The following is a 13266-nucleotide window of genomic DNA, read 5'->3' on the forward strand; positions in this document are numbered from 1 at the left end:
CGATGCCCTTATTACGTGAAATTGTATTCATGCTTAAGCATTGAATATCACCAAATGATGTAATTATATGTCTAAAGAGAAACCCTAACAATCCTATATTATGTTCTCAGTCTTCACAGCTTAGATTCCCATGGTATACAATTAGCAGCATTGTGTTTTAAGACTATGACAATGATTACACATTATGTTATTTTTAGATATAGGAAATCAGGGTAATCTAGGCTATTTACCCAGCAAATGAGATCATCACTTTTCTTAAATGTCTAAGAAAGGTGGGTAAAAGATGCCATGTGACAAACAAGAGCTTTAAAGCACCAGTGTGTAGGATTCAGGGGGATTTATTGGCATAAATGGAATTTAATATTCATAACTATGTTTTCATTAGTGTATAATCAAGTGACACTAAGAATTGTTGTGTTTTCGTTAGCTTAGAGAGAGCTCGATCTGAAGTCTTGACCTGCACTTAAGAAGTCCTTTGGTGGGAAGAGGAGCTGAACGAGATCGATTACTGGTCACAGCAATAATGACAATAGAGATGCAAGTACTTTTAGTAGTAGTATATAATAATAATAATGATAATAAACTGTGTGTGAATGTGTGTGGAGAAAGAAAAAAAGACTTGACTGATGTGTGTGTGTGTGTGTGTGTGTGTGTGTGTGTGTGTGTGTGTGTGGGTGTTCATGAGGAGCCCTCTGTGTTTCAGGTGTTACATTTTCATATTAGCGTTTTGATAGAAATCTGCAGCCTCACCACTAGATGCCACTAAACCCTGCACACTGGACCTTTAAGCCTAACTGCTCTTTGGTCCAAAATAATTGTCTGTATATGTAAGATATTTACACATCAAGTCTTTATAGGTGGTGCAAACGTTGAGTACCAATAAAACAAGAGAATGGAATAGATGTGGTTTAAGGAAACTGTAGTGTGTGTGTGTGGAGTCTTCTGATTATGTTTACTGTAGCCAGACAGTTCAGCTGGGACCCTATAGCCTCAGACTGGGCTATTTAACTAGGCCACACAAGTAGCCCCATAACTAGACTAAAGGTGTATGTATAAAATGACAACAATAAACAAAACAATAAAATATAAACTCTATAAACAAGCCAAATATTTCTGTTAGTCGTAAACCAGAGCCAACAATTAGTGCAAAGACTCAAATCAACTCATTTCTTTCTGAAAACTTTCTTTCTGCTAGCTTTTTGGTAAAAAGCTGACATGCTGTTCAGATTCAGAACTGGACTCCATATCCCATAATGCCTGCGGCATAAGGTCTATTCACGGACTTGTCACAGGTGTAAACAATACAACCAATGACGGCTGGGTTCCCTTTAGCTGGTTCCAGGTTCCTGGTATGGTGCATGCTGCTCACTGGCACACGTCACCAGTGTTATTGGTAACACCTGTGCATTTCCTCCAACTGGCTGTGTATGTGCTGCCTTCGGGTCCTGTGGGAGAAATGCAACTTTCTAATGTTATTTGATTACACGTCAAAGGAGTAATGCACAGAAATGATTTAAAAGTTGCTTTTATGTAGAATAGGCTCAGTCTTTTTACACTCCTAATTCAAGGAAAGCGTGGGTGTATAGTAGATTATTGTATGGCCCTATTAAAGGAATTAAACTTTACATTTGCAAGACAGGTTGTGACTTCTATGTTTGTGTACTTTCTTAATTCAGAAGTTAATTAAACATTAGAACATGATTTAAATCTGCTTTTAAGCTGTGATGCTAGTTATGTATGTTTTTGTTTTGTTTATTGCTGTTATAATGTAATCTGCCTTTTTTATATCGTCATTGCTTTTATTGTTTCTATGTTAACCATGTAAAGGGCCTTTGAGTACCTTTCAAAGCGCTGTACAAATACAATGTATTAATATTATTATTTAATCAGGCTACTTCTTCTGCTCGGCTGAAAGGAAACCACTATCCTCCACCCCTTTCACGGTTCTTGAACGCACCACCCCTGGGGGTGTGGATCCAGTCATTCCCCGCTGACTGGAATCTGTAGGCTAAATCATGGGACGGCGGTCCGAGCAGTGAGCCAACCAGGCTGAGGACAGGGACAAAGCAGAGCCAGCTTGAGTCACTTCACACTACATTATCGCCATCACCACAGCTGGCAGCTCCACAGCAACAGTGTGCAGGTCTTTGCGTGGCGGCGAGAGGCGACGTCGGGCTGACTCGGGATCAGCCCATGCAGGAGGATGGAGATAGAGAAGAGGACGAATGGGTTCGACTTCCCGGAGAGAAACGACGCTAAGTCCGTTAACGGTAGGCGAACGCGACCCTGAGCATGATCGTGCATGTCCACACGCACATCCCCATATAACACGCTGCTGCGGGCCGTGACGGTAGCACACCTCCCCTCACCTCCGCAGAGAGCGGCATGGCTGCACTGTTTCTGATCAGCCCTATCAGCTGCACGAGCGTTCTGCAGCCGCCTCTCAGAGACACCTCTCCGAACTGTACCGAGCCGGACCTGAACACACAGGACAGCTGCAGCGTGAGCTCAGTGGGCTGCTGGTCCTGCTGCTTCATCTGCTGAAGTTTAGGGCTCGGCACGCTACATGTATCTCAACAAGTGGAGTGAATGCAGTGAGTGGCCTGCGACCAGGTGTGGGAGAGATGTGGTCCAAAATGTACGTGCTTTGGTTTGGTCCCGTGCTTTGCATCATGGAAGGGACTGACTTGTTTGCTTGCTTCTTGAGGTGTGTGTGTGCGTGTGTGTGTGTGTGTGAGACTTTGGCTCGCTGGGAACAGAGGGCGGAATGTTTTTATTTGGAGGTGGCCAGCCGGGCTCAGGGACATCGTAAAATATGAACTTTTGAACTTGGAGAACGCCCTGGAGCCATGCATGAGCTTTTTAGTCCCCAAAATGCGGTGTTGCATGCGCTTCACAGGATGGAAAAGATGGGATTGGAGAAGAGGCGATACGTGGGTCAGATGGGTTCAGAGTGCATTTCAGATTGCACTGTACGAAAGTGTTTTCCCCCCGTTCTGTTGGCTTCCAATTGATTATGTCTTCACATGTTCTATATATTGCCCAAACTAAGCCCCACAATGCGTTGCAGCAGTGTCTGTCCCAGGCGCCAGTCCCGTATCGAGCCCCCCATGCGGGGGACTGAAGATTTATTGACATTTCCAAGATTGAAATTCCTTTAACTCCGCATGCGCTGATCGCACTATGATGGTGACTCGATGAGCGTGATTATAAAGAGATTCAAAGCCTGCACCGACATGCGATGGCTTCCTTTTCTCCGTCATTTTGTTTTTTGAAAAGAGAATTCTAATAATTACAAAAAGAGGGACAAGGAGTGCTGTTTTAATAAATGATTAAATATGTTTAGGCACATGTGCCTAAACATGATACTGAACATCATGATACTAAACATGATACAAAATAAATGATACTGCAGTATCATTTATTACTGAAACGATTTGTCCATGCACAGAAAATAAACTGTCACCAATTTTGATGATTCATTTTTTAAATTAATTTCGTCAACTTGGGCTTTAGGACATTGTAACAGACATTTTCATTGACTATTTTCTGAATTTAAAAAAATAAACAATGAATATATCAATTAATGAATAGTTAAAATAATTGTTGCCGTCCTGCTAACCTTAAATATATATTTTTAAAGAAACAATTCTCTATTAATTCATTCTGTCATCGCCGAATGTAAGAAAGAATACACAAGTAACTTGAGCACAAACAAATACCCTCATGGAGTGAACCTAAGACGGCGGGATGCGTTTTGAACATGTTCTATCAGACCTTCATAGGATTTAATCATTTCAGTCAGTTTGAGTAATTTGCAAACTCAGCATTTTTCTTTTCTTTTTTTCCAAAGATGATTCACCAAATTAAGAGCTCTTTTAATCCAAACGTCATGAATACAATTATTTTAATACAATAAAGAAAAGTGGCCCCTTTTTATTTTCTAAATGTAATAAACAGTAAAATGAATCTGGGTGAGGAAGGCCTTTTACATAATGTAGAGCTGAAGTATGGACTCATAAGTATATTAACATCAACTTTTCTCATCGATTTAGTAATTTTGTAAAGACAAAAACATTCTATCTTTTCAGTCGAGATGTTTTCATCATTTGTTTTTGACGTCAGACGTAAACTGCACCAAAAAAGAGGCAACAATCATTTTAATGCTTATTTTAGTAATTTTCTCGATTTAATCGATTAGTTGTTTGGTCTGAAAAATGTCTCCAGAGCCCAAATGGACACCTCGGATATTTATTTTGGTGTCAGAGTAAAGAAACTAACACATTTAAGAAGCTGGAATCATAACGTTTTGTCTTAAAAAATAATCAAATTGATTATCAGAGTAGTTGTGTTAATTTAATAGTGCAACACTTCTTGATTCATCTTGCAGCTCATCAGCATGTTTCTTTATTTTCCTGACACTTTACCAAATGATTCACTTCATAAAGAAAATAGACGAGGCAGCTTTCTGCACATTTCAAACGAGACAATTCAAGTTCTTTAGAGGCAAAAAAAAGCCCAAACACATTATAATAGTCTGCCAATTAATCCGTGAAGAATATCATCGTTGGTTGCAGCCGTGGAGGACAGATGTTACAGATGTTAAATGCAGCTGGTTAACCCATCACTGCCTGAGAAGTGTTGACTGTGAAACCTCAGCTCACAGTGTTGCATAGAAATCAACCAGCTCCAGTTCTCCACATAACCACATTTGAAGAACTCAATTTTGATTGATCTGTGAATTGACCAGGAATCTGGTCCCCCCCCCCCCCCCACCCACACCTGCCTCCCTCTCTGCTCAGTGAAGTGTGCTTGTTTTAATATAATCAAACTGGGTGGAAGGAGCAGAGAGAAAGAGGGAGACAGGTTGGGTGGAGGAGTCCCGTATTTGTTTGGGCCTCGGGGGTTAGCAGGGCCGACAGGCTGAAAGAAAGTGCTTTGTCAGCCCCTGCTCCGGCCGGGGGTCTGTCCTCCCCCCTCGGGGACGGCTGGCGGTGGGTGGGGCAGGGACAGGATGCAACCCCCCCGCTGTGAAGCTTGAATGATGAGCCTGGAGGAGTACAGTAAGGAAGGAGGGGCTGCTGGGAGGGCAGATGTGATCCATCATGTTGTGTTTTCTTCTTCTTCTTAACTTGACTCCTCCACTATCACTAGATCTGTGTCAACACCAGCACAGTGACAACAGCCCCCCCCCCTCACAAACACACAGCAAATGACTGTATTCTAAATAGCTGGAACAAAATGAACTGGAATCTATGATTCTATCTTTTTTAAAAGCAGGGAAAGGACCCGGGCTGTTGGTCTTCTCTTAGGTTCAATCCTGGTTTTATTCTTCACACATTTAACAGGTATCTTCAGTCTTTGTCAAGTATTTTGATTCCCATTTTTAGATGAAATGGAAGTTGTGGAAATAAGAATGTTTGAAAGTCTGAAGGCTTCTGTCTTTCAAAGTAAATCCAGCGGTCTCCTTGTGTGTTCTCTGACACGCTGTAGAATATCTCTACAGCTGATTTAGTTTAATAATACTACATTTTAATGTTACATTTCCTAAAGCTATTTGGCAATGCTTTCTATTTCCCCGATGCAGATCACTCTTTCGTGGATCAAGTGACACCGTCTTGAGTCGGAGTGATCCGGCCTCATCTTTCACTCATTTCTTTTCTCAATCAAATCAATTCAACTGAAATAAATAATCCTGATTTCTACTAGTTTCAGAGTGAAACAAGGGTTTGAATGTTAGGACTCCACCTATTCCAAGATAATTTCACTAGATTGAAGAGAATTCCTCACCCAGGCTGATTAGCATTTCAAACAAAGTGATTTATCTCACAGCACGCTCCACAGCAGATGGTTTCACCATCTAAGACTCTGTTTTGATGAATGAGAGGGTTGTGAAGTGTGTGCTGTCCTGTATGTGCTGGAACAATGAGACGGCAGCGGAGGCAAGATGGAAGCTTCACACTAATCATTGGGCCCTGCTATAGATTGGATTTACTTATTTAATTTGTATTGATTATCCAGGTTTCATTATAATGATGCATAAAGAGAAACACTGACAGTGCTTCTGTTCTACTGCCGGACGAACACGTTCAGAGTTAAAGGCCATGAAATGCACTTTGATTTGTTTTAATTAAGAGGATTGATTCATGAAGTTAACCCATTTTTAAATTGGAATACATACGCTAAGAAATAAAAAATAAAACCGAAAAATTCTTAAGTGCTTACACATTCAAAAAATGTCAAATTATGAATTTGCTTAATAAAAAAACTAGTTCTAAAAAATATTTTTGAATATTTTACTGGACTGTTATTTGTATACATTTGACCAGAAATGGTTTGTTTCCTCTAAATGTAATTTACCTTTCAAACACACGTTTAAAAATGCACACAGGAATGAAACACTATTGTTATCATATGTTATATATGTTATCATATATGTTATCATATATGTTATCATATGTGTTATCATATATGTGTTATCATATATGTGTTATCATCAGTTATGAGTTGAGGACTAAACGGAGGCTGATCGGTTGGTTGAACTTTTCTTAAGTCATCGGTTGTTGTAGTTCTCAGTGATTGATTGTGTTCAGGCAATTTATTTACAGAAGTTTGTTTTTACTGTAAGATAATAGTGATATTAGTGAGAGGACCTGATTGGTTAAGTGGCTCGTTCGAGTGAATCAGGAGAACTTTCTGCTCAACAATTTTCTCATCATTTGAATATTCTATTGGGTTTGAACTGAATTTGTGGTCCAGACCTGTCGTAGGAGTCGTGTACTATTAGCCTGCTGCTATCCAAGCCTATGTGTTTCTCTAATGGATTGTATATTTCATTAGCATTTTTGAGTATGAAAACCCTTATGAATACACTTCACAATTAGGTTGACATTATGTTTGATGTTTAGGCTAATATAATTCTAAATGTATCCACAGAGCCTAAAGATATCACCATTAACTTAAATTGGCTGTTGATGCTATTGTTCTACAAGATGAATGTGAGCTTGTTGAATGTTTTGTCCTCCTCTTGTCACAGCCATCAGTCACTTTGCTGTGGTGAGATGTTTTTCATACGGAATCATTTCTTCTTTATTTCAGTGACAGTTGGGCCCTCAGGTGAACAGCATTAACAGCTCTGTTGTTTCCATCGTTCTTTGTCTTAATTCTGCTGCTGAGGCTGTTTAAAAGTGAAGGACTTTACTTTACGAGCCTCTGAAAACAGGACCTCTATATGCGGGCATCATGCGTAGCCCTGTATGCTATTATTGGGACAATGACTATGCCAATTTACAATATTCATGACTGTGCGCTCATTTACTCACAGGTGGCATTCCTCATGTTCACGCTGGTCATTCACACAGAAGATGCTCGTCTCTGAGAGGTCTAGAGGCTGAATGTCCTTCATCCTGATGCTGCGGTTTCCAGGCAACATGCGTGTGTGGTCTGAATGAAGAGGGTCAGGTGATGCAACCACAAACCGGTTCAGATCAGTTTCAGATCCTCCTCCTGTCTTATCTTATCAGGACAACATTCAAACAGTTCCCATCACACTATCGCACCGACACGCGTAGAGACCGGACAGTTTGGGCACTTTGCTGTTGAACACTGTGTGAAATGTCCCTCTACAACGGGCTGTCACACTCTCTGAAGACAAGCTTTACCAAGCTGACCTTTGTTCAACACGAGTGCTGTGCCCTGCTTTGTTCTGTCGTTTCAAGATGCTGACTCATTCTTTGAGAAATACTAAAGTTTTTTTTTTAAATGAATACAATGTTAATTATTGTTTGAACACTAGAACTTTGCACTAATGAAATGGCCTAAAATTGGCAGAATTTTAAACTACAGTTTTTGATTCTTGGGGTTAGAAACACATTTTTGTTGGTACCAGAAAAGTATCGAGGTTCATTACCCAGCACTAGTTCTGAGAAATCTTTAAACATTTTATGGCCTGTATCTTTACAGCAACCACAGATGCATTCGGCTGAGAGTCACCAATTAACACGATCACTTGTGAAACCGAAACACCGGCGGTGTCTCTTAAATGTGTTGTCTACCACTGGACTGATCAAGACTTCTCCTGTTTGTAGCACCCGGTTAATAAAGTCCAACCCCTGAGTCTGTGTCACGGTGGTTCATGTTCTAGATGAACACAGGAAATGTAGTTGGGTCATCTGGTGACTTGTCGCTCGTAATGTCCCGCTGGTGTAACGTTACACGCTAGGTTTCTCCACCAAATCCATGCAGCATATATCTGAAAGTAAATAATAGGCCACTTGCTAATGTTTTCTATCTACTCACTGAAAGCACACGGATGTGGAAAGTCTGTTTAGGTTTCCTTCACCATCTTTGGTGGTTAATGCTGTTGCACAGCTCAAGCTGTTGTGCTCTGCTGGTTTTGGCGCTAAACTGTGTTTGCAAACTTTCATATGTCATCTTTGTTAATAATCTGTTAAAGGCTCTATGGTGCTGAGTTGGTGACCATGGGTTGTACCCTACTTTTCACGATGCATTGTGGGATACTATGAATAGGGTATAATAATTCTCACTATACATTCGGACGGCACTACAAAATGGCGGCTATACTCACTGTATGTCATGAGTTTGGACACGCCCAGGGTCAGCGTTGATCCCTTTTGGGTTTATGACTTTTGATGTTATGCATGGAAGCTGTTCCTTTTTTCTTTTTTTTTGCAATTCATCAAAGCCATAAAAATATCTCTAAGTTGATATTTGTTTAAAAAAAAGAATCCTTTGAGACTCTAAAGGTCCATCCTCACACTGAGCTCAGAGCTCTTCCCCCGAGGCTGAGCTTGTGGTGTTGTTGTTGTATGGACTGTGACGGACACGTGGGGGGAGGTGGCAGTGAGCGCTATGGGAACGGTGACCAGGGTCAGTGGGATGTTGCTCTTGAAGCATTAATGGCCCGCTCTCTGCTGACCTCCATGTAACCCAGCAAAGTATTTACAGCCTCCACTTGATCCATGAGCTACAGGCCGGGCTGGCAGTGAGGCTGCTCTCTGACTTGTTCACTAGATGGGTCCTGGCACAACCTGAGGATGTAGCAGCTGCTAATGAGCTGCAGGGAGGGGTGGGGGAGGAGCGGCCATAAAGCATATCTTGAAGGGGAATACATGACAGTAAGTATGGGTACAGTGACACTGGCAAATTATCACGCCTCTGTGATATTTAACACATAGCGTAGCCAGAGGCCATAAACGTCTTCAATTTGGGTGCAGGATGAGTTTACAGGCAGCTGTAAAACACTGAACTTGGTATGTAGAGCAGGAAACAGGGCTCTTCTGTTAGCAGCCTTAACTATTAGGTGTCAGTTATATACTTATTTGAAGGAACTCACTTCAGCTCCCACAGGTGATTTGACTGGTGTATAGATGCAAAGGTCCTTCCATGCTGAGAAGATTGGAATCTGTTGAAGATGGAGCACAGTCCTCCTCACTGATTTATGGACGCAGCCAGGCACCACAGTCATTTGGCAGTCAACAGAAAAGACACACAGAGCTGTGCACAATGGCAAGTTTAACAGGAATCTGCTAAACAGTTACTGTTGTCATTACACACACACACACACACACACACACACACACACACACACACACACAGTTATGAGCAAACATTTCCTGATTGCTCACTTGAGTTAATGTTTTTAAGGGCTGTGAACGGCCTGTGGGCGGAGTCTTTGCATCGAGCTATTAGTTCCACTGGTTGATTTATTGTTTGGTCTGTAAAATGTTAGAACAATAGTTGTAGATATGACATTCAGTTTGCAATGATATAAACTAGAGTAAAGCAGCAAATCCCCACACAAGAGAACCTTCACTTAAATGTTTGGATTTTCTGGCACTTGATGAGATGACTAATGGTTTAAGCAGGGCTTGACAGGAAGAGTTGCCAGATGGCCATTGGCAACCATTTTGAGAAATTGGCAAACACATTTTTGGTTGGTCTTTAACATGTGAAAAATAGGGACAGAAAACATTCCCAGATTATTTCCCAGAATCAGGACCGACTGGAAGTGGTCTCTGGAAGTAGAGATGATGGATCCACAACCCAAGACTTCAATGTGGAAGGTTTAATTGATCTGTGCTGGGAATCAGCGCAAAGGTCCAGAAAACCAACCGTTGAATGGATGAACAAGCAACCGGTGACTTGCTGGATTCATTTCCGAGGGCTGTGTGAGGAACATTCCAGCTGCTCGACTGATGTTTAGTATACCAGGAGTTTAGGGTGGACAGTGGACACGTTAACTGATCCAAGTAACATTTGGAACGCAAACTACAAAGAATTTAGTTTGGTTTCTGTCATTAAGCTCTTATTCCTTCGTGCTATATTTTCATTATTAAGCTGATGAAAACGGCATAGTATCTTAATTACTCACTCAATATAAAGTGATTAAAAATGGCATCCATGTTTTCAGTTTGGCCAACCAAACGCTGATGCCGGGTTGTAAGTGTTGAGCCCTGTTCATCTGAGCTCATTTCCTCAACACTGCACTGAGTCTATTTACATAACTCTCAGACCAGTTGGATTGAGAATGCTGCTGACACTTTAGTGTCAAGCCAAGCAGAAGGGGCGGAGCCTCTCACAGATGGACAGCTGTAAGTGTCTGCTACATTCTTAGTTGAAAGTTGTTCAGCAAATGTTTGATATTATTTCATTGGAACATTGTGAAGTTCATGATCTCTGCTCGCAAACTGCAAGAGAAGTCTCTTCACAATAGTGAAATGACGTTGTAGGATGATTCATGTAGAGTGTGACCAGAGGAGTAAATCCATTGAACCGTGTGCCTTATAGTAACTGGTGACATTTACTGTGATCTCATTATCCACACGGAGGGAGGGCTTCTAAGCTGCTGAATAACAGGACAATGAGACTTTCAGTTTGCAACAATTGTTTAAAAGTTACAGGTATAGATCCAATTTAACAGTGACCCATAGTTACTCGACATATTACAGATGACTTCATGTGTTTGTACCTGCCACAATAGGGAAACCTGGAGTCGAGACTTGTTTTTCACAAAAAATCCGCCAACTTTTTCAGGAGAAAGAGACCCCTTTCTGACAGAATTCACCTAGATTTGACTTCAGTGTTTCTCCCTGACGCGGCCCTCTTGATGAACAAGAAGTGAGATGCAGCTGAATGATCGCAGCATGGTGACCCCTGGTTTGTTTTTTTCTTTTCGGTTGGTTTTGTAAGATGATTATTATCAGATGGCTGCTTTACGCCTCAGTCTGCACAGTGCAGTGCGCTGGCTCGCTCTGTGAGGTAGTAAAACTCTGACCTCTGGTATGATGAAAGGGAAGTTGCTCCTTTGAGCGTGTCAAGTGGCGGTGACGGAGCCCCCACCCCTCTGACCACAGCGTGACCCTCAGCCCGACCGGCCGCCCGGATTAGCGCGGATAAAGACATACATTCATTAGCTTAACACGACATACACCGATGACTGCACCATGAGAAAGTGTGAGGCCTTCAGCCCATTGTTTGATCCTGAAGGCAGCATTATGGCCGTCAATGTAGCATTAAATAAAGAGAGGACTGAACTATAACCCTCAGATATCCATCAATGATTAGTCGTATTTTCAGTAAAAGACATTTATGCTTTAAAATGAGATTTAAAAAAAATAAAAGCCGGTTCTAAGTCGTGGACATTATTTTCTATGCATTACTCCAGTATCTAGTGGAGTCTCCTTACTTCCATTGGATGATTGTAATGTGGCTTATTTATCATAGATCTCTAAGTACACTACAAAACTATTAAGTCAAATATTATTTCATATCAGTTACTAACTTTTTGGATTTCTTCCTCTTCTTTTTTTTATCTTCAAAGCGGAGTTTGACTTATCGTTGGAATCCATGAAGGAAAACTTCAACATTTTGGAAAATGCACATATTGGCTTTCTTTTTGAGAGTGAGATGAGAAGAAAGATGCATAAATGTCATGTCTGGCTCTGTCCCATGTGAAACAATCCTCCTACTAACACGTTGGTTAAACCTGTTCACTGACAGACATGTCGACAGAACAGTTTGAGGTTCCAGGGGGAGATCATCCATCTACCGAGCATTTCTACACATCCTCTCCTGTGTGGGTTGTAGTGCTGGGCGGTACGACCAGAAATGTGTATCACGGTATTTTTAAGATTCTGGCAGTTTCACGGTATATCACGGTATTTCTTTTTTTTCCTTGACTGTGTTTTTATATAGGTTTATAGTGGCTTCCTCTACTGTCAGCAGTACATAGAATATAAAAACATGTTAATGTCATCATGTATAAAGGCTTTGCTTACTAGAGGGTGTGCTCGTTTCTTCGTATAATGTTGGGATAGCAGTTTGGTTGAAGTATTTTGCCCCGGTCAGACATACCTTGCATAGCTGGGTCGTTATTGCGTTCGTAATGTCGCTCTGCCGCTTGCTTTTCTTGTCATTTGCTGCCTCGAGCTAATGCCTCTTCAAGCGATGTGTGACCCTTTGGCTTCACTGTTTCACTCACGTTAACGTTACCGGTTGACGACCGTAATCACACTCTTGGTATTCCAACTCATGTTTTCTGCTGAGGTGATGGAGTAATTAGTTGCTCGTGTTACCACCAGCGTCAACATGTTATGTGTCACAAACTGTTGTGTCGTGGTGTTTTGTCCTGTTAAAGAGCGTTAGTTGTGGGTTATTAATTGTTATAACCATGATTAGGGGTCCCTCTCAATACACATAAGACAACTAGCTCCGACCGCACCGCCCTCAGCGGCGAACAATATATTCTGCTGCCTGTTGAAGAGTGACAGCAGTTGTTTCGGCTATGCACTGGTATGGCGGTGTGTGAAAAATTTATATCATACGGGAAATTAAAACCGGTATACCGTCCAGCACTAGTGGGTTGCCAGTTAACTGTTTCGGTCTCTTTACAGGCACAGTGCTGGCAACCCCGCTGATAACAAGACTACGCCCGGTGGGTGTTCATCTAGAAGTAGTGGCACAACACAAGTCCTTTTTAAAAGCACACATAGCTAAATGTCTGTGTAAGGATGAAAAAACGTGTTCGTTAGTGAGGTGCTGAGTCAGAGCTCCTCCAGCTCCTCCAGCTCTCTACGTCACCCAGAGACATGAGACTGATATCAGCCCTCTCACTCACAAGAAAGCAGATGAGTTGTTTGTTCCCAAAATGTTGAAGTATAGTTTTAGAGATAAAGTTCTGTGGATTCAAAAACCTCTGAGCAACATGTGTTTGTGATGGTGGATTTAGCACAGCTCAAAGGTTTA

The 13266-nt window shown here is 41.5% G+C and overlaps 1 protein-coding gene across 1 annotated transcript in view; it reads left to right on the top strand.

Annotated features, from left to right (window-relative positions):
- The first annotated feature begins 2203 nt into the window (after positions 1 to 2203).
- Positions 2204 to 13266, top strand: part of nr6a1a (nuclear receptor subfamily 6, group A, member 1a) — a 78904-nt gene continuing 67841 nt past the window's right edge. Inside the window, exon 1 of the mRNA XM_076099683.1 lies at positions 2204 to 2270. Within this exon, the coding sequence (XP_075955798.1) occupies positions 2204 to 2270 (67 nt within the window). The remainder of the gene's footprint in view (positions 2271 to 13266) is intronic.

This window comes from Anarhichas minor, unplaced genomic scaffold (genome assembly GCF_050575085.1).
Source record: "Anarhichas minor isolate MPS153535 unplaced genomic scaffold, ASM5057508v1 ptg000025l, whole genome shotgun sequence".
Classification (NCBI taxonomy): domain Eukaryota; kingdom Metazoa; phylum Chordata; class Actinopteri; order Perciformes; family Anarhichadidae; genus Anarhichas; species Anarhichas minor.